Raw genomic sequence first — 27,629 nt, forward strand, 5'->3', positions numbered from 1 at the left:
GTTTATTTCTAGAACCATAGGACACAAAAACCGGTATGTGAAAGTCCCCCGTGGTCACATCTGGGTTGAAGGTGATCATCATGGACACAGTTTTGACAGTAATTCTTTTGGGCCGGTGAGTCATCTTTTATGTTCTTGTTGATACAATTGGATTTCAAAGGTGGGAACAAAAGTATGTCAGATAGATTGTTCAGGTAACTCAGCCAAGAGTGATCATGAATTTTATAGTGGAATAGTTTATATTTGAAAATTTCCTTTTAAGTATCATAAGTAAGGTACACTATCCGGGTGTGTGTATATGTATGTGTATGCGCACGTGTGTTTCATGGAAAAGAACTCAGACACCACAACAAAGTACCAAAAGATGTGTTTGGCCAACTAGCTTATTCTAAATTTGAAGACCTTTTTTTTCTTCCATGGGAATACTTTGTAGCCTATATTTTCAGTTGACATTTAGCAGACATAATGTGTACAAGACCTATGGGCATTAATTTTCTAAATCGTTAGTTTAAAATGCAAGTGTAATGGAAATCATACTGGTAAGTATACAAGAAGCAAAACTTTACCTCTACCCTCTTAGGGTCCCAGCTGGGCCTGAGACTTAAATTGCCATAAGACAGAGTCACAAGAGAAAAGCAAACAAGTTTAAGTTTTAGGTGGTACAGGAGCCCTCATAAAGAAATGAAGGCACAAAATTGGAAAAACGAACATACTTTTATGTTAGATTGAACAGAGACCTAATTGTGGAAAAGTAACTAAATTATGTGGTGAGGCTAAAGGAAGATAATGATTTTAATACATTTTAGCAAGGTCTGTTTGTATAGAATCCCCTGCCATCACTCCCCATGGAAGAATGTTTTTTTAATCCTGGTACAGGGAGGACATTTTTCACATGAAAAATTGTGTCTCCTGCTTTCAGGAAGAAAAGGGGAAGATTAGAATGCCCCTCTTGCATCTGCTGTTTGTCAAGCGCCTTTAGCTTAAAGTAATCCTTATGTCAAAGTAGCATATTTTGGAATGGCATAATCTGTCACCCTTCCTAAGTAGGATGTTACAAGCACTGAGTTTATAGTAGAAATGCAGACATTCTTTATTCCATGCTTGTACTCCATCAAACATGGGACTAAACTGGTATTTTGTGAGTTTTTTCATGTTGAATGTATATAGAAATTCTTTATTTATGAATCCCTGCAATATAGCTCATAATATAAAGTGAAGGATCTTTTAGTTAACTGGCAGTACGCTTGTTTCTCATTAACTAGTCTGCTTAAAAGCTGGGATCTCCACTCATTAGATTTTCCTAAAGCTAGGCATATCTATACTTGTTACGTATACAAGGTTACCATCCCTAATCCAACAGTCTGAAATCTGAAATGCCCCAAAATTCTAAGCTTACTGAGCACCAACATGATGCTCAAAGGAAACGTTCATTGGATCATTTTGGATCCAAATTTTGGGATTAGGGATGCTCATCCAGTCAGTATAATGCGAATATTTCAAAATAAATCAAAAATTGGAAGTACTTCTGGTTTTAAGCATTTTGGATAAGGGATATTCAACTTGTGTAAGTCAATATTGAATACCTTTAAATATGTTTGTGGAAAACATTTTATTCATATAGTTTTTTTTCTGAGATTTAATGTTGGTGGTATCTAATAAACCAATTTCTTTCACGTAGTATGGGGGACACTCCCGCAGTCACTAATGGAGCAGCCACTTTGACTCATCTTTGCCTGACAGTGCAATAATAGAGCTAGGGTTGGAAAAGCATGTATGGCTGTGCGGAAGAAAACTTTAGGAAACTACTCCTGCTTCGTTTTTTTTTTTCTAGTTGCAATATTGATAATAAATACTACTAAGGCCTTCTCTTGCCTTTGAATAAAAATTATTACAAAACTATCATCTAATTTTCATAAGGTATACTAAAGGTCAAATAAACAGATTGGAAATGTTTTAGGTCACTTACAGTGTAGAGTGACTCTTGTGACAAAATTTTGTAGCAACTCGAAAGTGAAAAAGATTACCTCTAAAAGCCATTTTCTGTCTCTCTCATCACAGATGCAATTGGGTATGAAATGTTTCCATTATGTATGATAGATATCTCTATGAAATATCTTTATGCTAACCCTCTTGAGTATATGATTATTGCACAATGATAGAAAATGTTTTATCTTCTCATGATATGGATTTGCTAATTTATGACTTTAGTTAGCATTTCTAGTGGGATAAATATCTTTCATAAGTTTCTTTTAAAATTGTAGTAATTATCTGGAAATAAAATCAAATTGCTACTTGATTTTACTGGATTATATAATAAGGACATGTGGTGATTCTGATGTGTTGCTTTATAAATGCTTAGAATGTTTTCTAAGCATTTCTCTCAGTAATTTCTTTGTGAAAGAAATTAGTGTCTTTTCTTTTATAACCCCTAGTTCTATGTAGATGAATATATATTCTGTTGTAGCCATGATGTTCTTCACCAGCACACAAAAATAACTGATTATTGTAGATATTGACAAATTTTCTGCTTGCTTTAAAATGTAAGCACATAGAAACTAAATTTTGTATTTGTATTTGTATGTGTGTATAGCTGTGACATTTCAAGTAGTGATTTTTAACTACTTCACATTGGCAGACTCTTCAATTAAAAATGCATGCAACAATTCTTTCTTTCATTTATTATAAATATTGTAATATTTATATTTGAACTGTTCTCCTAGGTAGTGTGTTCCATTTACTGCAAATACAAATGTAATTCTTTCCATGAGTTAGCTTCTCCATTTTCCATCTTCAAAGTTTTTCTATCATTTGTATCTAGCTTTAAATTGAGAGTAACTGAGATACTTGCACTGTTTCCTGCATAGTGATTTGTGAAATTCTAGTATCTAAAAATAAATGGAAAGTTATTTATTTATTTATTTAGCACCAGATGTAAATAATTTATTTTAGCTATATTGACCAAAGGACATTAGAAGAAAAACTTTTGACTTATACATTTCAAGGCAAGCATAACCTTTCTAAGATATATAAATGTATTTTGATTTTTAGGTTTGTGATCATAGTGTGACCTTGTGAACAATTTGTGTGCAGGGACTATGAAGCAGAACTGAATAATTCAGGCGCAGAAACTATTTATGACAGACTGCCTCTTTCTGAGAATGGAAACTTTGAGTTATACTAAATATGAGTTTTTTTTAGTTCCAAGTCATTTGGAAAAGAGCTAATTCAATCACTTATTTCATTGATACCTTATTAAATAAAATATGATCACCCTAGAGTGTTTTGTGAAGGAAATATGCCTAATAGGAGATGATAATTTTAGCAATAAATGAGCATTACAACTATTATTTATTAATGAAATGAACTGATGGTCTGAAAGTGATGATATATAAGTAAGTATGGAAAATGAAGGTTAAAACTCCATAGAATTCCTTTTGAAGTTTATGAAGTATAAAACATTTTTCACTTTTTAAAAACCAGTGGAAAGGAGAAAAAGTAAGGTTTATGTTTTTATATCGTGCAGAGCTTTTCCTTTATGCCTTCAAGACACATTTTTAAGCAGCTATGATTTGTCCATCTTGATTTTGGTTCGTGTATTCTGATGAGTGGGCTGGTCAAGAGAAATAAGAGTTATATTTAACCAGGCAGAGATTACTAGATTTGGTGACACGTGGGAAATGGACATTTTAAGCAGTGTAATGTCTAGTCATACCTGTTTTCATTTTTTCCCCTGTATAATGCTTCTTTGGTAAAAAACAAAATAATAGACTCTGGAGTTGCAGGAAGGATGAAAGATTTGGACTTTTTCTTTTAAGAGCATTTGACAAAGAGAGGAATTGGGACTGAGTTTTGGGAAATGCTTAAAATAGTTAGAGATTATAAGGGCAGAGATTCAGGTCATAGATAATAAGGAGTGCACTGAACCTATGAGCCTTCTGAATTTTTTTGCCACTATCACTAAGCATTAAAACATGGCTTGATGCCCAGAAGAAGCAGGTAAGAGGGTCAATAGATAACAATCATCACTAAGGCATAATCCTTACTCTCAAGGAAGAAGACAATTAGGCCTTCACAACGCAGTGTGGCAAATACTCTAGGTGGAGGTATGACAGAGCCTCTTAGAGAAGTAGAGTATTTGTGTATTAAAACCCTTGAAATCTCCCAGGAGGATTTGGTAGACCAGAGTGTTCTGAAATTAGTAGAAGTAACTATTTGGTAAAATCTTGCATTACATAAAGCACTCTAGATGCTGTATGTTTTGTGAATGAAGTAATTTATGCCTGAAGTGGTTAATGGGTTTCAGCTGCATTGAAAGTATTCTGCTTATACAATACAGAATAATCTCGTGAAACATGAGAATGAATTTTCATTGCATTTATTTATTGTTGAATTGTAGCATTTTCCTTGTGTAGCTTCTCTAGAACAGCTAGAATAGCATTTATTTAAAATCAGTCATTTCAAATAGAAAAAGGTCATCTGACAGGATCCAGATGAAGTACTGTCTTCACATTTTCTTTGAAAAATTGGTGCTTAGACTTTAATTGGTTATATTTTCTTGTTGTCTTATAGTACATGCTTGTTCATTAGACAATTTTGACAGGAACTAAAATAATCTATATTTTATAGAAAAATACTTGTACCTATAGTTATATAGTTTTTGTTAATAAGTCATAAAGCCTTACCTTGTGGTTTTTTGTCAAATGTTCCTCATGGTTCCCATAAATAGCACTGGAACCTGGCAACCTCACATGTTTTACCAAGATACAATTTTCATTTGACTGGTATAGACAAAGGCATACATTTCAAAAAAGATCAAAACCACTTAAAGAAGATACCAGTATAATAAAAATATTTGTATAGCCAAAGGTAACTAAGTCTCAGAAGAGAGCCCATATTCAGAAGCTGTGTTCAAAATCAAGAAATGTCCATGCAGTAAAATGAAACAAAAAGTCCCTCAGGATTGACTTCACCATTTGTTGGATTTGTTGTGTAATTAGGACGTCAAAAAATATATGTGATTTTAAGAAAAAAGCTTGGAAACATAATATGGTGGTGAGGCAAATAATATCACCCCTCTCCCCAAGAGAAGAGGCTTCCATTTCTACCGTATCAAATTTTGTCTTCTGTCTTAATTATTCTGCTAGAGTAGAAACCATTTTCCACATGATTTCATTTTTAGATAGAAGAATGTCAGCATAATTGTCATTAGACTTCATTGCTATGGCAGATACTGTTCCTTTGGGCTGTTTAGTTACAAAATTAAACACATTTATTTTATTAGAAATATATGTTTACTGATAATAGGTCAGGAGCAAAGATTTAGTGAAACATATGCAGGGGTTATTAATTTAGCAATTTTATTAGCTCTCAGAATTTGTTACAAATGAGATTGAAGCCTTTATTTTACTTGCAAGATGTAATTGGTGCTTACATAACTGGGTATACACAGAAAAATAAAGTGGAAAATATGAAGGACCCATAAGACAAGAAAAGGCTTCAATCAAATACATTGTGATTCAACGTTTGAGATTCAATTGCTTCATTTACATGGATATATACTTATAAAATATTTGGTGGGTAATTATTTGCTTTCCACTTTTTTAAATAAACGGCATACTATGTAAATAACTTTGTAAACACTAAACTATGTAAGTAACTTTCTTTTGACTCAGCTGGGAGACAGCTTTTTGTGGAAATTTTTAATTTTTCTACAACTTGTTAGGTAATGTTTAAAAAGACTTTGCTCTGTGTCAGTGTCTTATTGGTTGTATTTACTCAAATGCTTTGCAGGAGAGTTTGATTTTGAGTGACTTGGGTGACAGTGGAGCCATAAATGCACCTGTAGTGAATCATGATAACTACATTTTTAGACATTATTCATGGTAAGACCCATGTGAGTTTTTGGTACATTAAGATTTGTCTAACTTGGTGAATTAAGCAAGTGAAAATTCAGTTTTTTACTGTAGTCATCAGAATCAGAGCCATAATGTGTATTCTATTGGTAGGTCATCACAGGCCCCATGACTTTTGCATTAAATAGAAGTAATTTCATAATACGACTCCCAAATAATTCTGCTCCAACTGATATTTCTGTCACTAAGGATTTTTCTGAAAATGATTCTGATCACATTATTTTTCTTCCTAAGAACAATATTATCGACCTACAGTACCTACTATATTCAATAAAGAAACAAGGCAAGAAAGCCTACTCTTACAACTTATATTTGACATTATACTAAAGGTCATTACCAGTACAAGAGAGAGAAATAAAAGATGTAGGGATGGGCAATGAAGATTTCAAACTGTTATTTTTCGTAAGTGTGATATTGTCTCCTTAGAAAATTCAAGAGGAATCTGCAGAACTATTAAAACAATTATGCAAGCTCAGTAGTATAATAGCTATTATATACATGATGAAACATGGCTAGGTATCATTATAAAATAGAAAACATACTTTTAAAGAATTTGCCATTTAAAACAGCAGTAAAAAATTCAGGATTGGTTACCTCTGGAAAGGATGGGAATGAATGTTATTGGGGAGGAGTGTACAAGGACACCAAGTTACACTATTTATATCTTAAGCAGAGCGGTGAGCATGCAGATGTTCATTATATTATGCTTTATACCTTTGATGTCTAAAGTATAAAAGAATGTTTCCTTTTTTTTTTTTTTTTTTTTTTTTTTTAAGGGTTTTTTTTTTTTTTTTTTTTTTTTTTTTTTTGGAGAGAGAGTCTTGCTCTTTCATTCAGGCTGGAGTACAGTGGCGCAATCTCAGCCCACTGCAACCTCTGCCTCCTGGGTTCAAGCAGTTCTCCTGCCTCAGCCTCCCGAGTAGCTGGGATTGCAGGTGCACACCACCATACCAGGCTAATTTTTGCATTTTTAGTAGAGATGGAGTTTCACCATATTGGCCCGGCTTGTCTTGAACTCCTGGCCTCAAGTAATCCATCCACCTTGGACTCCCAAAGTGCTGGGATTTTAAGCATGAGCCACCACACCCACTATAATAGAATATTCCTAATAACTGCATAAGTTAAAATTTTAAAAGTTGACATCAGTGACTCCACATTACTTATAAATATGAGATCATCCCCTAATACATGTGGGGCCTATGGCATGGAGGTCTAAATACTACATGTCTAAATAGTTAACATTTAGTTATAAATTAAATCAGCAAACTGTTAAATGAAATATATTACTTTTCCTAACTTGATAAATATACCTTCATATGGCTAAAACCAGCAAATATAGATGATTGAATTTAATTATTATTACACATCTGAGTATTCTGTTAAAAGGCCTGTGATTTTTGGAAGAGTAATAAAATTTAAACATACATAAGCCTTATATTATATATATATTATAAATGAAAATTCCAATCTGTTATTTTTCAGTTTTTTTTTAATATTTTTAAAATTCATATGTTTATTTACACATTTTTTTCTGGCATCCATTTCAACAAAATCACTATTGTTGTTACAATCAAGGTTTTCACATGATTGCATTCTATTGACAACAATGATATAAAGAATTAAAAGAATATTTAATAGTATTTAGTATAGATAATTTAAATATATGTTAATGAACATATAGATGAAAATAAAAAAATTTAAAAGTAAACTTTTTCAGGTCTTTCCAGAATAATTTTGTAAAATGTCAAAATGTATCTTTTAAAACAAAAATCCAGTATATAAATAACTGCTAATTAACATAAAATTGCATCACAATTATTTAAATAGAACTGAGTTTTTAAGTTTTTAAAGAATTAGTTACATCTTATTACATATTTTTATAAAAGGAAACCTATTTACAGGTTTGAGGGTTCAATTTCCACATGGTTGTCAATGTAAAGGGTGTCATGCTCCTTGCATGTCATACCCTCAACTACATACATACAAATTTAAGAGCAATATGAATTATTTAGTAGTCACACAATATTTCCTTTGTTGCCACGAACAACTGTGGTGAATACTGTGTTTTCCCGAGTACCTCTAGAATTCTAGAATCACAAGTTGAAATATGAAGAGCAGAAAGAACAGGGCCACTCAGGAGTACTGGCAAATGATACTGAGTATACAAGAATGTGTGGACTCCACACTGAGACGGCTTGTCACGTCATTTAATTTTCTTCTTCTCTTAGCTAAGTGCTTAGATGGCTGAAATCCTGCCTGTGATCAACTGGTGAAGTTTCATGGGATTTGGAGTCAGTCCGTCTTTCTTTTTTAGAACACAAAAGAAATGGAAAACATGTGTCTGGGTCCTTAATAGTGTTCGTTTGTTATGAATAAATACCTGGTGAATAATCATGTTTAGAATGTCACACTTTGATAGTGCTGAATGCCAGATCTTGAATGACATAGGGGCCCACATGTTCTTCAATAAATTTATTTTTTTTAAAACTTGTGATGTGCAGGTTTCTCAAAAACACAGGCACCAAAAAAAGCAATACCTCTTGTCCAGGCCTAAGGGCAGTCTGGCTCAAAGAGCTAGTGTAAACTCATTTGAAGGACATTCAAACCCTTTGATTCTGTCTCCCACCAAATTTTCTAGATCCATCTTATCTGCCTATGCCTTGATCATTCTCAAATTTACCAATTAGTTTTGCATTTTTGTATCTTGGCGCGGGCTGCCATTTCCTCTCCCTTTCATTATCTTGTACCTGCCCACCTGAATCTGGACAATGACTACTTCCAGACCTACTCTAACATGAAGTCTTGCTTCTGAGGTAGTTACCCCACACAGCATTTGCCGTATAATTGCACAGTTATTCTGTGTGTGAAGACTGTGAACTTTGCCAGGGCAGCTATGGGAGCTAACTCATCCTTGTATCCCTGTAGCCCAGAACTGGGAACAGAGTTTAACAGCTGTTTCATGACACAGTTAATGGCCAATTTCTGCACAGTAAAGGTTCATCTAGAACAGGGTTCAGTGAAATATGGTCCTTGAACCAAATCTGGCCCATTCCTATTTCTGTATAAAAGAAGTTATGTTGAAACACAGCCACACTCTGGCTTTCATATTGACTACGGCTGCTTTCCCACTATAACGGCTGAGTTCAGTACTTGCAACAGAGACTTATATCCCACAAATCCTAAAATTTTTATTATCTGCTCTTTATAGAAAAAGCTTGCCAACCCCTGATCCCAGTGAATTAGTAATAGATAACTTTAGAAAGATTGGTTAAGGACTGAAATTGATTAAAGTCAGAAATTTGAACATTATCAAGAATGGACTAAAAAGCCATTTACATTTTGGAACAGGAGAGTAATAAGTTATGAGAGGTGTCCTGGAAAGGCTGGTTAGGAAAATTATGAATGAAAGATTAGATTGCAAAATAGGATATAGGTAGAAAATGCAATCATTTGATGGGACTATTAGTTCAAATGGGAGATGATTAGGCATTAGGCAAAGGGGGTAGTAATAAAAATATGAAGTAGGTTGACTTATAAGAGTCCTTAGGAACCAAGAATTGATTGGATATCTGTTAGATTCTGGTCCTTCGTATTAACTCAACACATCTGTTAGAGAAATTCGCCAGCTGGAATCTTAAACTAACTACATGCTCATCTCTGATGGGTCAAACCTTAAAATTAAGCATAAGCAACAGTTTTGGCTATGTGATGAGAGTTGTGCTGCCCAGTAAGGACTAGATTTGTGTCCCTGACCTTGGGAGTGGCAATCAAGTCTTGTTCATGACCCCTTAAACTTATAGACAAATATTATTCCATCCAAAGTATCAAAGTTCTATTCTGTTACACTTAGCATCCATGTCAGCTCACCACCAACTCATTTCACCAGACTTCATTACTCTTTTTGGTAAAGTTCTCACACGTTTCAAAGGCATAGACAATTCCCAGAATGTAGAGGCTAAAAGGAGGAAACATAGCAGGGTGAATATTTTGGTAAATCAGCTGAAAGAAAAGCATGTTTTAAAAATTTCTTTTCCATTATTATTTAAAACACAAATGTATATTTTTTCGAAATTAAAATGTTTTCAATACATCGGTAATTGTCGGAAGTTGCAAACAATATTTTTTAATTAAAAATGTTCTCAAAAGGAAATGTATCAATTTTGCTGAAGAAATGATATAGAATGTTCACACCTCTTTTGAGTTACATTAATCTCCCCTTTAAATAAAGTTACTGTATTAAAATATGTGTATTGATATTGTGAATTGAAATTAAGATGTGATCAGCGGAAAGAAAGAAAGGGGAAACCATAAGCCTTCATCAAATTGTGAAATACTGAACTTTTTTGATCACCAAGCCTGATTTTTGTAAAGAAAATAATCGTTAACCAGAACCTACTTAGGCTAACAACTGCATTAGGCTGAAGTTTTACTTAGACCTCCAGTGATTTTATTTACAGTTGAAGAGCTTCCACCAAACCATTTTCAAAGCTGCTTAAATCTCTCTTGTTGTGAAATGCATCTGCCTCTTCCCCACTGAGGCTTTAAACTCTGTCTGCCTACTATTTGTTGGGGAGCTGCAGGCAAATGAAACATTCCTCTCAAATTAGCCATGATTATATTTGGGTTGTTCATATAAATTAAGTTTCACTTCACAAAAACCTAATGAGATTATAAATTGTGTCATTTCTACAAGTCATTATGGAATTACGTAGACACTAGTCAAGGAGAAATTCTTATCTTCACAAAATATTTGGTACAGAGTCTTTTAAAACAAACTGTATTGCATTCTTCTTCTGTCATTAAAAAAATAAAAACACAGACACAAACACAAAGCATAGTCTTTCAAACCAAGAAAATATATGTGTTAAATAGGGAATGATAATAACCATTAAATGAATGGATTCTTTAAATCTACTGGCGTGGTTTCACTAGGTGATTGTTTTTAGACTGAATGTGTTATCCTGCACCGATTGAAAAGTAATAGTACAAAATGAGTCAGGCTATTTTAAAGGTCATTCATCAAAGTGCATGGTACTTAAATAGCTTTTTTGCCCAGCTGGGCATCATGGTTAAACTGTTATATTTTTTCAAGTAGTATTTGTGACTGTTTGTCCCCTCCAAAATTCATGTTGAAATTTAATTGCTGTTGTAACAGTATTATCAGGTGGAATGTTTAAGATGTGATTAGTCCATGAGGATTCCACCCTCATGGCTGGGATTAATGCCTTCTACAAGGGGGACTTCAGTCCCATTTTTCCTCTTTGCCCTTCTGCCTCCTGCTATGTGTGGAAAAAGTATTCTTCCCCTCCAGAGGATGCAGTATTCAACGTGCCATCTTGATATCAGAATCACCAAACCTGCTGGTTCCTTAACATTGGACTTCCCAGTCTCCAAAACTGTGAGTCAATACATTTTTTTAAATTATAAATTACTCAATCTGTTGCATTCTGTTATAGAAGCACAAGCAGACTGAGACAGTATTATACTGTTGAGTCATAATAGTATATTGTATAAAGAACTTTAAGTATATTTTAAAGAGTAAGTTCTCATTTTATTATAGTCACATAATATTTCTCGGTATTTTAATTTAAAAAAAACCAACCACCTTCCCTTAAGTAGAAGTATATTTCTTTTTAGATGGAAAAACATTATTTAAACTACTGTTTTGTTGCAGGAAAATCTTCCTACTATTGTATGTTGGGTATAATAATATTATATTAATGTGAAATTTTATTATATGCTTCTCCATCTTATTATTACCCCTAACCATCTCACTGCTCAGTCTTTTGAAGTTCGCTATTCACAGTACCCATTTTTTGTCACATCAAAGTAAATTTGGTATTTGATCATAAGAAGGATTATGAAGAGGATGCCCCTTTATAGAAAGGATTTAAGTAGGATATGCCTGTGTACGTAGAGACTACCCAAAATTGATATATCCCCATTCTGTAGGTTCAGGAAAACTGCTCTCTTAATAAAGCTATTTACAGAATTCTCTGTTTTTAGTTCCTGAAAGTCTCCAAAATGCCTCTGAGATGATTATTATGATCCTTTGGCTAGTATCTCTGCATTCATGTGCTTTTCTATTACTCCATTCCTGTTTAAAAGCAAGCCAGTCAAAAACATCACAAATCATGCAAAACAAAATTATTCATAGATGCACAAAAAAATACGCTATATATTCTTTCCACTTGGTTGAAAGTAAACTAGGCTTAGAGTAAAATACATTGTCTTCAAAACTCATTATACATCCTGTGTTCTCAGCCCTGATTTTTTTTAACCCCCAAAGTAGTATCCCCTTCTTAAGATGGAAGATCTCTCCTGCTCTCAAAATTATTTTCTTCTACTTTCCCCCAGGGAGAGAAGTAGAAGAAAGGAAGAAATCTAGTAACCTTTCACAGAAAAAGAGAGACAGAAACATGAACATTGTCTCTTGCAAATACTGCTTTCTTTTAACTTTTTTTTTTTTTTTTGACAGAGTCTTGCTCTGTCACCCAGGCTTGAGGGCAGGGTCACAATCTTGGCTCACTGCAGCCTCTGCCTCTGGTTCAAAGGATTCTCGTGTCTCAGACTCCCAAGCACCTTGGACTACAGGTGTGCACCACCATACCAGGCTAATTTTGTTGTACTTTTAGAGCAGACAGGGTTTCACCATGCTGGCCAGGCTGGTCTTGAACTCCTGGTCTCCCTGAAGTGATCCACTTGCTTCGGCCTCCCAAGATGCTGGGATTTTCTTTTAACTTTTAATAAATGTAGCAGGAATGTCTCTCCTCAACATCACCATAAAAAGAAAATAATAATGAAATGGAAGAAATCACCTAGCAGAAAGAGAAATAATTTTTGTGGTGGTGGTTCCCCACAAATGTCACAAGTCACTGCGCTTGTCTCTAAAGACAACACTGAATAGTGCTTTGAAGGTGGTTTCAATCATGAGATTAAAGAGGTAGCATTTGCCTACCAGATACTTGTCGCTTCTACTCCAAGGCCTTCTGAGGCTATGGGGAAGGCTAATCCCATGGCCATGAGCAGGAGCAATTTTCCAGTGTTGCCAATTCCTGTTTGATACATGGGACAGGGAATGGTCTGACCGCTAGTTCCCAATCCAGAGGGTCAGCTTGGGTCTCGTTCCAGTCCTGCACCAATTAGCTATGACAGTGAAGACAGGATCTAGTTGAGAAAGGACTGTGATGGGCCTAGCTTGAGTTGAGTGTCCATCCTGGAAGAATCAATCATTGTCAAGGGCTGGAGTATTCTGGTTGTCATAGTTTGGACCAGGTATCCACCTCTAGACCAGACAATTCTGGACTAGGGGCAGGATTATATAAAAATTATGGAAGCTCCGTGGAAACCTTATCTTGTTGATGCTGGTACAGAGAAAGGACTTGTTCCCAGATAATCCAGAGTACTAGGCAGACAAAAGAACAGACAACAATGTAATATAATAAAAGGTAAAAAGCATGAAAGTCAGAGACAGAAATGCAACATCAGGAAGTTCATAGAAGTGATATCTAGCAAGAAAGAATTCAAAGGCATTAATCAGTTCAACCTTGAAGAAAAGATAGGATTTGTATTTATGGACAAGTGGAAAAGTAACTTTCTAGAAGCAGAAAACAAGATAATGGAGGCATGGAGGTGGAAGTGTTTGGAGTATGTACTGGGTCCTTGAGCAATTTCGTTTGGCTAGATATTCAACTGTAAGAAGAGCCAAGTCTGAAGGCATTACCAAGAACCTTAAACATCACACAAAGAAGTCTGAATATTATTTTGCAGGCTGTGAATCACCATAGAAGGCTTTTGGGCATGTTAGAGAACTGGTTAAAACCGCAAGTCAAAAACAATAATCTGGCAGTGTTGTGTAAAATGAGTTGGAGAATAAGAAACAAAAGGCAAAAAAACTCCAAACTCGCAAAGGTCTTGCAGTATAGCATACAGTAAGCAAATTAGGACAGCAGTTCCCAGACTCGGCTGTGCTTAAGAAACACTTGGGGCACTTGTTAAAAATGCAGATGCTTGTGCTCACTCCACAGAGATTTGGGGCTTGGGGAATCTGCATTTTTTTAAAGCAACAATAACAAGGTGAAGGTGTCCTGAGTACCATACTTTGAGAAATGCTGATCTTGAGAAGTAATTGGGGAACTAATTTAAGAATAATATGGTGTGAAAGAGTCCTTATTCACCCTTGCTGAGCTTTCAAAGGTCTGAAAGTTAGCCCTGGTCTTTGTATAATGTGCTTGGAGTCAGAGCCAAGCAGAAGGTTGAGACATGAAGGCTCACTCTCTCCAAAGTTTACGTGGGCTCTGTTTTCTGTGGCGTTTCCTCTCTGTGGGTAGGTCAACAGGAAACCGTACAGCATGACTTACCCACAGAATAGCACTGAGTTCTAGTGGGGAGCAGTGCCAGTGAAGATTAATATATTCTGTTTTAAGACTAAGTGTGGTTAGTTTATGTGTCTTCAAGATTCTGTTCTCTACTTGCAACCTATGCAAATTCAAATTCTGGGCAATTAAAGCAATAAAGGGTAACTTGCACTATTTAAAAAATGAGAGATTGATATTAATCATCAGGTTTTTGGAGGCTTTGCTATGAGAGAGGGAGGAGTGACAAGTGGTCCTAGAAGCAGTATATAGGAGCGCTGTATTTGTAGACTTTGCTTGGGTATTCTTTGTTAAATAACTAAATATAAGTCTTTCAAAAAATCTATGCCTCCTAAATCAGGAGCAATAAATAAGTTATTCTGTGCTGCTAAATTCTGAGATCTTTGTTTAGATAAATTTAGTTTGTATGCCAGATAGTATTTCATACTTAAAAAAAAAATCTATTGTATATCATACTTTTGCAACATATGTCTCACTGTAGTTTATCTTAGATTAAGAATTATTAAAGGTATGAATCCGATAGAATTTGCTTTGCATATCCTCTTCTTTTTTCTTTTCACCTCTTACCTTCCGTAATATTCTTTTGCAGGTCAGCTAAACAACTGGGCTTTGAAAGATTACTCATCTATTTGGTTCAGGATTTGTCAGCATTATGTTCATGTTGCTGAAACCTGTGATCACTTCCAAATATCCACGTTAGCCTTTCAGCAGTATTTGATATGGTTGGCCATTTCCTTTTGAAAACATTTTGAGAATTTTCTTCTTTTAGCATCCTTGAACCTTTAAAACCAGTCACTTTTTCTAGGCCTCTTTTACATTTTCACCCTTTTCTGCCAGATTTCTAGATTTTGCCATGCCCCTGAGCTTGATCCTGAATGTTCATCCAAACTTAAACCCTCCCTAAGAAAATTGATCCCTTGTTTTTAAATGCTATGTTTATGCATTGTTACTTAGATTCGTATCTCGAGATCATATTACTATTGGATGTTCAAGAAACATCTTAAATTTAACATGTCTAAAAGGAAACTCTCCATTCTTCCCGTCCTTCCTGCTTCCACCTTCTTTCCTCAGATTTCTTCCCTTTCAGTAGATGGCACCATCCCCCCAGTTACCCAAGACAGAAGGTTAGGAGGCATCCTTAGGGTCTCACTTTTCATTGTCCCCAGCTGCCTAGTAAGACCTGTTGCTCTTCCACCAACATGCCACAGTTGTACTTTCTTCCATCTCTACTGCTGCCTCGCTGACTCAGGTCATCATCTATGTCTCTAAAAGAGCCTCCTAACTGGGCTGCATGCTTCCCCTCTTCATCTTCTAAACTTCAACGTCTCTGTGGTAGCTGCGGTTATCTTATCCTCAAACCGGATCTCTAGCCTACGTGAAACACTTCAGTGGCTTCCTGTTGCTATTAGAATTAAAACTGTCAGGTTTTCTCTGATTCACTTGCCATGGCCTTCAGGGCCCTCCCATTATACGGCCTCTACATCTCTCCCCTTTCCATGCTTGCACCTCTCTGATCTCTCAAGTCTTTGAACAGGAGAAATGTCTTTTGTCCTAGCTAGATCCCCTTCATTTAATTCTCTTCCTTTAGGTCTTTGTGTAGTTGGCTCTTTATTTTCCCCACTTCAGGGAAGATTTTTTCTGTGCATCTAATAAAATGGAACACACAGACATACACACACACACACACACACACACACACACACACACACCCTGCTTCTAGCTACTATCACTATCTTATTTTATTTCTTTATTCATGCTTATTTATATTTTTAACTCCTCCAATAGAAATTAAGCTTCATGAGGTCAGGCACCTTGTCCTTTAGGTTCACTGCTGTAGCACAGTGCCTGGCTCATAATAGGCACCGAATATGTCTTGTTAAATAAATAAAATTTCTGTTCTGTGAGTGAGTTTAGCACTCATGATGCCTTCTGGTTCAGAAATAAGTCAGTGGAAAGTATACAAGAAGGACATCTGGCTGGGCTCGGTGGCTCATGCCTGTAATCACAGCGCTTTGGGAGGCCAACACAGGTGGATCACGAGGTCAAGAGTTTGAGACCAGCCTGATCAACATGGTGAAACTCCATCTCTACTAAAAAAAAATTTGAAAATTAGCTGGGCATGGTGGCACACGCCTGTAATCCCAGCTATACAGGAGGCTGAGGCAAGAGAATTGCCTGAACCTGGGAAACGGAGGTTGCAGTGAGTCGAGGCCATACCACTGTCCTCCAACCTGGGCAACAGAGTGAGACTCTGTCTCAAAAAAAAAAAAGAAAAAAAAAAGAACATTTGACATCTTTGGGGAAAAAAAGACTAAAATGAGCTTAAAGTGGTTAGTGGAGATTGGAAGAAGGCTTCTGACATGATGTACTTTTCAGAAAGAGGATGAGATGGATATCACCTTAAAAATAGATGGTGATTCAAGCAAGCAAAGCAAACAGAACAGGAAGAAACAGGACCAAAGAAAAAATTTCTTTTAGGTAGAGCACAGGGCTTTTGTGATAGGTCAGCTAAACAGGCTTGCTGAAACTAAGAAGAGGGGCAGAGTGGAAATTAGGGTGGCAGAAATATTTGGGGACACCAAAAGAAATGATTTGCTTATCTAGAGGGCAGTAGCAGGATTACAAATTATTTGTCAAGATATCGAAGGGATATTAAGAAGGCAAAGTCCAATTTAGTGTGGGATGGCCTGAAATCTAGTAGTAAAACTATCTCCATGGGAGGAGAGAAATCTTAGGAGAGTAGAAAGAAGGATGGAGCCAAGCTTCTCATCCCATTCTGAGTGTGTAAATAGAAACTTTGTTATCCATGACTAAAATGTTATAGCACTGTTCCCCAAATTTTCATGTGTATTAGAAGCACCTTAGGAACTTATTAAAAATAAAGATTTTCTGGTTTCCTTTAGATTCTGATTTAGTAGAACTTGTGTGGGTTTGAGAAGGCTGTACTTTAGTAAGTATTCCCCAAATGAAACTAATACAGTTCTAATGCAAGACCAAGCCATACCCCAAGAAACACTGGCTTATATTATGTGTGTGATTGTTGATTAGGTAGATATAGTAGCATTAACTAAAAAGACATTTCATTCTAAAGATTAGATGTTCTCGTGTTTATTGACTTTATTTACAAGTATGGCACTTATGTATAACCTGTTCTTTTATTGGTTGAGTTTTAAAAATGTAATTGGTTTCAGATGATTTTCAAATAATCTGAATTTACCGAATCAGATTTTTAATTAGAAATTAAAAATGGGAGATGGGAAAAATGAAAGAGTATGTTAATTAAATATGTATTTTCTTTTATTAGAAAGTTTCAATCACCCCACCTGAAATTGATTCTACCCAGATGATTTTCCTGAACTCTGGGAACAGAAATTTCTTTTTCTGTTGTGTATGACCAAGTAAAAACTGAAGAAACTATGTATATTGTCAAAATGACCCCCCTGGTAAATGTGATAGCATTCCCTAGAGATAAATATTCTTATGTTAGAAAAACTTACAGCTTCCTTTTCCAATGGAATATGAAAATATTTGGAGTCTTCCTCTTTTTTTGTTGTTTTTTTTCACCAGGAATTTGGTTTCTTTTTCAGAGGTTTCTTTTTGCATTCAGTTCAGGAACTGTTAAAACTTGGCTGTTTTCCAGAACAAGAAATTGATTAGATTGTAGAAAGAATAATGGAGACAGGCTAGTGGATTCAAGGAAAATTGTATGTGTAAAAAGCATCAAATACAATGCTTAGTGGGGTATTCTGCCCATTGCAATTATTCATTTAAAGACAGTGGCTGGCTGACTGCTTGTGTAAACAGAGCATTGCCTGCCCAATGCCACTTCATATGTTCAGTGTTAGAGATTTTCTAAAGATGGAGAATGTTTTAGTAATCTTTTTGTCTGTCTCCTTTGCCTAGCCCAGGGCCTGAGACTCAAAAGTTTATTGAATGTCTAGATTAGATTGGAGCAGTTTGGAATAAAATAAATAATAAATTTACTATGATTTGCACCCCCAGCCTCTGGACCTAGATTTGATGATCACAATTATAAAAATATAACCCACTGTGCCGCTGTTATACTTGGGGTGATTGATTTTGGTTCTTAGAGCTAAAGTAGCTCAAAGGGTTGTCTTCATCCAGCATACTTACTATTCCTGTAATTACTGAATCTGTAAATTTCATGCCTCTTTTGTTTCAAACAGAAAAATGGGCTTGGGGAATAAGAAAAACGAAGAAATCCTGAGCCAAAATAATATAGAGCAGGTGTTCTTTGTCTCGGCTTGATTTAGTTAGTCTTGCCCATCCAATACCTCATGCTTGTCTGTCCAAATCACTGAATTTTAAACTCGTTACACATTAAAAAAAAAAAAAAAAAAAAAAAAAAAAAAAAAAAAAAAGAACAACTCACAAGAACCTTGTATTCAGAGTAAAAAGAGCTACAGATAGAAACTTTTTGAAGTTTGAGTTTGTGTCTCTTTGAAGGTCAGCTGCCTTCAGTTAATTGCTCTGTTTTGTTGCTCCCTATGTTGATTACTTTTATCTGGAGCCCTAAAGACCTATGGGGACCTCTGGGGGTGACAGCACCACGACTGAGCAGTGCATGTAGGGGCCCAGAAATGTCAGCATCAGAAACTTCCATGTGAGGATAATGAGTTCAGGCATTTCAGAAATCAACCAGCTTCAGAGAATGGCATTTGAGTGTAGTCATGCTTATTTTTGAAATATAAGAGCTTGAGGGTCCCCTACTGAAGTAAAGAGTTTTCAAACAAAGGCCTGGAGGAGCTGGATTGGCAGTTGCTTTCATATCTAAGGGAATGGTACTGCTGTTCAACGTGATCCAAAGTGAAATCTAGAGATGAAAGCAAAGGAGAGAGATGCTCAAGGGTAGTTAAATTGACAGAAGCTTCTTATTAAGAAAAAATACATGAGAAATTTTCTTGGTAATAGTCATGTTATTTATCATCTATCTTTTCACCTCTCCACATACATAAAGACATTTTATTTTACTGTTCATACATTTAATTGTTTAATTTTAAATACTTTCTTGCTCATACATTTTACTGTAGAATTGTCTTAAGGACTTGCAGCAGCATTTTCTCCCTGTTATGCACTGAATTATGTCCTCAAATCCATATGATGAAGCTCTAACCCTCAATGCAATGGTTTGTGGAAATGAGGACCTTGGGGTGTAATGAGGTCATGAGAATGGGGCCCCTTATGATGAGATTAGTGCCCTTATAAGATGAGAAAGAGATCCCAGAGCTCTCTGCCGTATGAGAACATAGCAAGAATGCAGCCATCGGCAAGTCAGTAAGAAAGCCCTCACCAGAACCCAACCATGCTGGTACTCTGATCTGGGACTTCCAGCCTTCAGAACTATAAGAAAATGAATTTCTGCTGTTTTGAGCTACCCAGTCTCTGGTATTTTATTATGGTACCCCAAGGAGACTAATACACTTGCATAGTAATAATTAGCTTATGGATAGGTCATTGAGCGAATATGTGAATAAGAAAGATGTCATTTGTGTAAAATTCCCTTTAACCAATAGTGTACATAGAAGTATATATGTTTTTTATATATGAAATTCTGCCACTGTGTTTATAATTGGTAATTATAGCTTAAGGTTCTTTTAATGTATTTTGTGTTCTTTGAACATTTTGTAAAATACAGCCATGGCTAGTGTACAGCAGAACTGAAGCTATGTGTAAATGGTTAGATTTAGAGAACACTGGAATCTCCCACAAATTGATTATTAGATAACAAATGCCCAAGATTTAGGATTCATTCCTTTGGGTTCAAGGCTTTGTGTCTTTGGGAAACCTTTGGTAAAATGTAAATATCCTTAAAAGAGTAATGAATTGAAACTTTACTATTATTTTTCTGAGCATGTAATAATCTTTAAAATTAACAAATTGTCCTTTTAGGGAGGAGAATTCAGATTCTAAGGAAGAGCAGATTAAAATAGGGAGATTTCACAGTGGGGAGGATGGGCCCTGATGTGTTCACAAGGGAGAGGCATCAGAGGGAAGAACACCCCTGAGAGAGCTCAGGTGGTACAGGGAAGCCAGTTGGCACTGAGTTCCTGGAATATGCCAACAGGAGATACCCTGTCCTCTCTGATCTACGTGGCTCAAAAATCTTTCTTCTCCCTGCCTCTGCCATCTAATCTGAATGTTCTCAAACCATCACCTTTGTGCTGTTTTAAAACTCACTCCCATCTCCATAATCCACTACCAGATTTTATGTGACTATTCCTATCTCCATTTCTCTTTCTGTCACCGAGGCTTTATGCTGAAATTAGTAGTTCTTTTAATCTTTTCTTCTCTCTTTTTTTTTTTCTTTTTTTTTTCTTTGGGACGGAGTTTCTCTCTTGTTACCCAGGCTGGAGTGCAATGGCGCGATCTCGGCTCACGGCAACCTCCACCTCCTGGGTTCAGGCAATTCTCCTGCCTCAGCCTCCTGAGTGGCTGGGATTACAGGCACGCGCCACCATGCCCAGCTAATTTTTTGTATTTTTAGTAGAGACGGGGTTTCACCGTGTTGACCAGGATGGTCTTGATCTCTTGACCTCGTGACCCACCCGCCTCGGCCTCCCAAAGTGCTGGGATTACAGGCTTGAGCCACCGCGCCCGGCCTATCTTTTCTTCTCTTTACCCCAGTTAGAAATTTCCTAAAGTAGAATAACAGCAAAGAACCTGAAACCTGAGTCAAAACAACAAATGTAATAGATACTCAAGGATAAGATTTATGATTAGCCTTTGCTGTGGAAAAAAAAAATCTTTAAACATGTCAATCATGTCTTTTTTACTCAAAGGTCATAGAAATCTCTTTGCTAGACAGAATCCTTTAATTAATGTTATTCAGAGGCAATTTTGCCTTATTTCTATCCCTTTACTCCTGTAGTTCCCGATACCTGAATGTACTTTGACATGCCTAGGGAACTTTTGAAGTTCTGCTTTGTATCACTTTTTAGCCTATAGTTAAGTATACTGATGCCCATGTTCTCCTCCAAAAAAAATTAATTTGGAGAATAAAGGTAGGGTTCTTACATAATTTTCCCCATTAAAAGTGGAGCTGAAATCAGGTTAAATACTAAAAATGAAAAGCTGTCTTAACTGCTGCTTAATTAATGGATAGAGAAAAATACAGAAGGGGCTATATCTAAAGTGACTTTTTTTTCCTCTGAGTTCATCAGTGCTGCCTACCTGATTGTTTTTTGAAGGAGAGTGTCTTTTGTGATTAAATCACTTGTCAGATTTATATTGATATGCAAAGTTTCGTTTTATTTAATATATCTCTAGAAGCTCCACCATCTGTTACTAACATTCTTCCAGCAGGAAGTTCAAAAGAATAGCATTTGTAAGGTAAAAATATATCAGCCATCACTAGAGCTTCAAATAATGTTTTATAATTGAGATATAGAACTCAAAGTAAATGTTGATGGAATGTAGTTGATAAGAGTAAAATCAAGGCTAACATTGGCAAGCAGGCAAGATGAGAAAAACTGAGGCAGGAAACAGTTACATTTTTTCCTGAAAATTTTCAGAAAAGTCCATCTTAATTTTATTTACTTTTAGAGGATGTTTAAAATTAGTGTTTGTCAGAATTCATTGTTTTACCCATTCAATTAATACTTATTAAACCCAACAATGAATGAATAAGCATGGTTACAGTGTGTGTGTGCACTAATGTATGCACTTCCTGACACGTATAATCTTTTATAAACAATACCAAAAATAAAGTTTATCTTTAAATATATAAAGTTTAAATGCTGAATTAAAAAGACATTGAAAATGGGTGAGAACAGTTAAATATTTGACATCCTAAATAATATTAGATAAGTAGCATGACAATAGAGAAATATTTAGACATTTAGATAAATATCTGTGTAATGGAACATAATCACTTAAAACAGGAAGGATATAGTCAGTGGATCACAGTACATGAAATTGTTAAATTGAAGAGAAAATCAGGGAAAAAGGACTTGTTAGAATGGAAAGCTGATTGTCATAGTTATTAGAATCCTGAAATTATGACCTCTGATTTGAAATTAGGCATATAGTATAATTAGACAATTTTAATTGGTTCATTGACCTCAAAGTAAAGCACACTTATTTCATGCAGAGTGTCTAGTATATGGCAATACATAGGTGAGAACTTCAAAGAGATTATTTGATGAAAAGATGGCTCAAAGGATGATTACATCTATAACAATTCAGAAGAAAAATAAGAAAGAATCCTTTTTGTATTGTGTTTCTTTGTGGTGATTTTGATAACAACAATGGAAAACTTCAAAAGGGAGCATGAGAGATGCTAAACATACTCTTTAAATAATCCTTATTGGAACTTTAGTGGTGATTATTAAATGATGGCTTGGTCAAACCTTTGCATTATAAATATATTTTCTATTTATAGTAGCAGTGAGATTTCTCTTTATTACTCTTAAAAATATTCTTTTCATGCTTGTGTGTCCCTGTATATATTTGAACACTTTCCTACCAACTGTAACTCTATATTTATTTCAATTTATATATCATTTCATTGAACCCATTTCTACTGTTGTTTTAAAAAATAATCATTGAACTTTGGTATTTTCCTTTTTATCATAAGTATAATGCAGGACATTAGAAACTATTTTGAAACATGGAAAGGGTCTTCAAATTTTTGATTTTGTACTAATAAAATTAGTTATATTATTAACTAACATAACAAATTCTAACATAACTATCTCTTTCTAAGTATGTGTTACATGTGGTAGAATGTATTATTTCTATTATTCAGTCCTCTGCCTTGTAAGTATATTATACATCCTCACCTTTTCCTATTTGGATGATAATATTTCAATTCTCCCTGTGGGAAGAGAGTACTCCTGGATCCCATTGATATCAGGCTTACCAATGTGACTTTCTTTGGCCAGTAGAGTACAGATGCTCCTCAACTTGTGATGGAGTTACATCCCAATAAAATCATCATAAGCTGAAACTACCATAAATTGAAATACATTCAATACAACTAACCTACCAAACATTGAGCTCAGCACTTAATATTTAAATGTTCAGAACATTTACATTAGTTGGGCAAAAATCATCTGGCGACACAGTACATTGTCGAGTACCAGTTGTTAACCTCATAATCGTGCAGCTGTCTGGGAGCTATGGCTCACTGCCACTATCGAGCATCTTGAGAGAGTGTGGTTATAGAACATTGCTAGCCAGGGGAAAGATCAAAATTCAAAGTACCGTTTCTACTGAGTGCATATGTATTGCTTTCTCACCATTGGAAAGTGGAAAAATCCTGAGTCAAACCATTGTAAGTTGGGGGCCCTCCATGTAAGTCTGCCAGTATGCCATGATCAAGCAAAAATTTTGAAAGGTCTTAGTGTGATCTTTCCATTACTCTTTTCTTTGTGTCATGAGAAAAACATATCCTAGATGGGGGCTTCTCTTTTAGCCCAGATCCCCAGTAGAAGGAGATATGTGGAGCAGAGCTAAGCTGATCCCCCATGACCCATGGCCAACATGTAAAGTGAGTAACATGTAAGGAAATGAGAAATAAACTGGTGTTATTTTAAACCTCTGAGATTTGGAGTTTGGCAAGAGCTGTGGAGGGCGTGAAATTTTACCCTACTTGCAAGCTAATGCATAAGCCAGCCATTGGATCATGGATTCGAACAAAGTATTTAAGACTTGGGTCAGAGAAAAAGGACAGTTTATTACTCATTGCAACGGCAGTAGCCAGAGTATCAGAATTTATGCTGGTTCTCTGATCCCCCACTTTTCACAGGACACTGTGTGGAGGGCCAGCCATTATAGGAAATGGGCCTTGAACTTCAGGAATCTGAATTTTTTATATGAGGAGGTAAATAGACCAGCTGTCTGCTTTTTAGGGAGAGATCTTTATTTGCTAAGTCTGTACGCAAACTTGCCCATTGTTCTGGAAAAAGATATCTTTACTTTCCAAGGCTGTTCTCTGTACAAATATCCTTGAAAGATAGCCTAAAATAAATTAATATTTTCACAAAAGACCTGAAGGTCTTTTCAGAGGTCTTTATAGGCATTGAAGTCGTGGGGAAGATTTAGTTACTTTGAAAATGCGAAAGTAAATTTATTTTTTTAATTTAATTTTATGTTCAGCACAGTGGTACTCACACCTATAATGCAAATACTTCGGGAGGCTGAGGCAGGAGGATCACTTTGAGACCAGGAGTTTGAGGCCAGCCTGCATAGTATACTGAGACCCTGTCTCTACAAAAGATAATTATAATAATAAATCAGCCAAGCCTGGGAGCACATATTTACAGACCCAGCTACTAGGAGGTCAATGTGGTAGGACTGAGCTCAGGAGTTTGAGGCTGCAGTGAGCTATGATTGTGCCACTGCACTCCAGCCTGGGTGTCAGAGCATGACCCTGTTTCTAAAACAAAAATTAAAAAAAAAAAATACATAAATAAATTTGACTTTAAAAACCTCCTCTAATGACATTCTGGATCTCCACTGGGGGATTTTATAAAAGTATAAAACACAACCCTGTTTCTAAAAAATAAATAAAATATTTAAAAAATTTTTGACTTTAAAAATCTCCTCTAAAGACAATCTAGATCCTCACTTGAGAATTTGATAAAAGTATAAAAATCCACATGTATTTATATATGAGTGTAATATGTGTTGTTTATTTATATATGCACACAATTTATTTAAGAAAGTACATGTAACTAGAGATATCAGAAACTTCTAATGTACAAATTAGTGTTGTACATATTGGTCGCTTAAAAATATATTTTATAAATAAACCATGCTGGTCATGTGGACATAATTTATACTTGTAATATAACAGTGTTAATTGGAATTAATATGTTTATCTGTATTTTCAGAATCTGCTATAGGTATTTGGATATTATAATAGACACATATTTGATAAACAGATTAACAAATTATATATCTTCTGAATTATCCTTAAAATTTTTAAAAATTAGGAATATGTTTGTAATTTGGTTAAGCTTTTCAGAATTAGTTGATAAGTGAGAAATGGATATTTCAGTTCTTTTTCTTTCTGGCCTATGGTAACTAACAGGCTTTTGGGACCTTTCAATATTGAAATTCTTAGCAATTACAATGAGAAAACTGTCTTCTAGAGGTAAGGCCCCTCTTGAAAGGCTTGCTAAAGTTTTGGCATATTAAACATTTCCAGAATAAAAAAAATTTTAAAAGGCCGGATGGGGTGGCTCACACCTATAAACCCAACACTCTGGGAGTCTGAGGCTGGATCGGTTGGGCCTGGGAGTTCTAGATCAGCCTGAACAACATGGTGAAACCTCATCTCTACAAAAAATGTAAATACTAGTTGGGCGTGGTGGTGCACGCCTGTAGTCCCTGCCACTCAGGAGGATTACCTGAGCCTGGAGAGTTTGAGGATGCAATAAGCCGAGACTGCAACACTGCACTCCAGCCTGACCAACGGGGCAAGACCCTGTCTCAAAAAAAAAAAAAAAAAGAAAAGAAAAAAGAAAGAAAGATTGTCTTCTTTAACCAAAATCACCAAAAAGCATTATATTAGTGGAAAAACATTTCATTTTCTCTTTCTAATGGAAATTAGCAAAAATGATTTTAGCTTACTTTCCTTCTCTTGGTCTTATAGTAGATCCCTTTCTCACATACACACACAAACTGCTGGTGGCAGTCATTCTTTTACCTCATGGCTTTGAGATAAAACAAATAGGAATTCTTTAATTTTTTTTTTTGTAATCAGGAAATAATGCCATTAGTATTTTTGAATAGATTCATTACATACATTTTTATCCATTATTATTTGACTAGTTCCGTCTAATTGTGACTATTTGTGCTTTCAAAATTGAAAGCGTTGCTATGATTTTATTTTTAAAAGAAGGAAATTTAGTTAAACTTCGTTTTAGTTTTCTTAGGTTTTCTTTTTTCCAAAGTGGCTTTAACACAAAAAAATGTAGGTGGGTTCACCTGTAAACCTTGTGATTCGAGAGCTATTGATGACAGATGTAAAGGGAGCTATAAATTTAAGCTCTTTAGTAGTGAACTATCAATATAGTTGTAGCATCAATGAAGTATAAATTATTCTTCTCCAATTGTATAGAATATGAGATGAGCAGTAATGTAGTTATATGAATCGCAAGGCCAAGATTCTGAGAATACCTTTATTCTACTAACTATACAGTATTGACAAATATGCTTGCAGAGGATAGACATTTTTTTCTTCAGCTCCCCGAAAGTATAGAATTTAAGTTACACTTAAATTCTGTAAGTGTATCTGTCAACATTCAATTGGCCAATAAAAGGTATTACCTTCAAAATGAAATTACCTTTTAAGTAATCTTAAAAGCCCCAAGAATATACTACATACACAAATACCTCTCAATAGGAGGTAATATTTTCTATGAAATGTATTACTCTAGTCATAGTGTATTCACATAACTGAAATATTTTTTAAATCTTAGGATAAATGACAAATTTCCTATTTATAAGTTAAAGTTAGATTTTTCGTTCTCTTCTTTTCCTCTTTTTTCCAGTTCAGTTTCTTGGCTTTATATATTCTATAAAATGGAACATAATGCTGCCCCACAGTTGATTTGTTTATTCTGACCATTCTAACCATTGATGTTGATCTCTGCTTAATTAGTTCAGAATGAGGCAAAGTGTTGATTGTAACAACAGCAAAACTAAACAACGACGCATGTGGCAGGTTGGTTCATGAATTCCTGATATTAATGTTTTAGGTTAAACTTTAAGTCCAGAATAGATCAAGTTTAAAAGTATAATTCATAATTTTTTATGGGTATGATTATGAAGATGGTCTCTCATAACTTGAACACTTCCTATTCTAAGTTTAGAACTAAAAAAATTACACTTCACCCCTGACAAAAGATACTGATTTTAAATTTTTATTTGCGTGAGAATTTACTCCTAAACAACATTTTTTTTTTTTTTTTTGAGAAAGTGTCTCACTCTGTCACCCAGGTACCCAGGACAGAGTGCGGCAGCACAATCCCAGTTCACTACAACCTCTGCCACCCAGGCGCAAGTGATCCTTCCACTTCAGCCACCTGAGTGACTGTGACTGCAGGTACACGCCACCACGTCTGGCTATTTTTGTATTTTTTTTGTAGAGATGGATTTTGCCATGTTGCCCAGGCTGGTCTTGAACTCTTGAGCTCAAGCAATCTGCCTGCCTCAGCCTCCCAAAATGCTGAGATTACAGTCATAAGCCACCACGCCTAGCCCATACTAGATTTTTATTTAACAAAAAAATCAATATTTGTACTAAACTTTTCAGTCTCAAACTTTGCTCTGAAATATTTTCTAAAAACTGTCTCGATCTGAATTCCTAACA

General features: G+C 35.3%; 1 protein-coding gene across 2 annotated transcripts in view; it reads left to right on the plus strand.

Moving 5' to 3' along the window:
* IMMP2L (inner mitochondrial membrane peptidase subunit 2) overlaps positions 1-27,629 on the plus strand; it is an 880,842-nt gene that overhangs the window by 666,159 nt on the left and 187,054 nt on the right. Inside the window, exon 6 of one of the 2 annotated variants that reach the window (XM_017515628.2) lies at positions 13-115. The exons of the other annotated variant lie outside the window; for it this stretch is intronic. Coding sequence (XP_017371117.1) covers positions 13-115 — 103 coding nt within the window. The remainder of the gene's footprint in view (positions 1-12; positions 116-27,629) is intronic. 2 annotated transcript variants of the gene reach the window in all.

The sequence above is a fragment of the Cebus imitator genome, unplaced genomic scaffold (genome assembly GCF_001604975.1).
Source record: "Cebus imitator isolate Cc_AM_T3 unplaced genomic scaffold, Cebus_imitator-1.0 Scaffold554, whole genome shotgun sequence".
In the NCBI taxonomy this organism is placed as follows: domain Eukaryota; kingdom Metazoa; phylum Chordata; class Mammalia; order Primates; family Cebidae; genus Cebus; species Cebus imitator.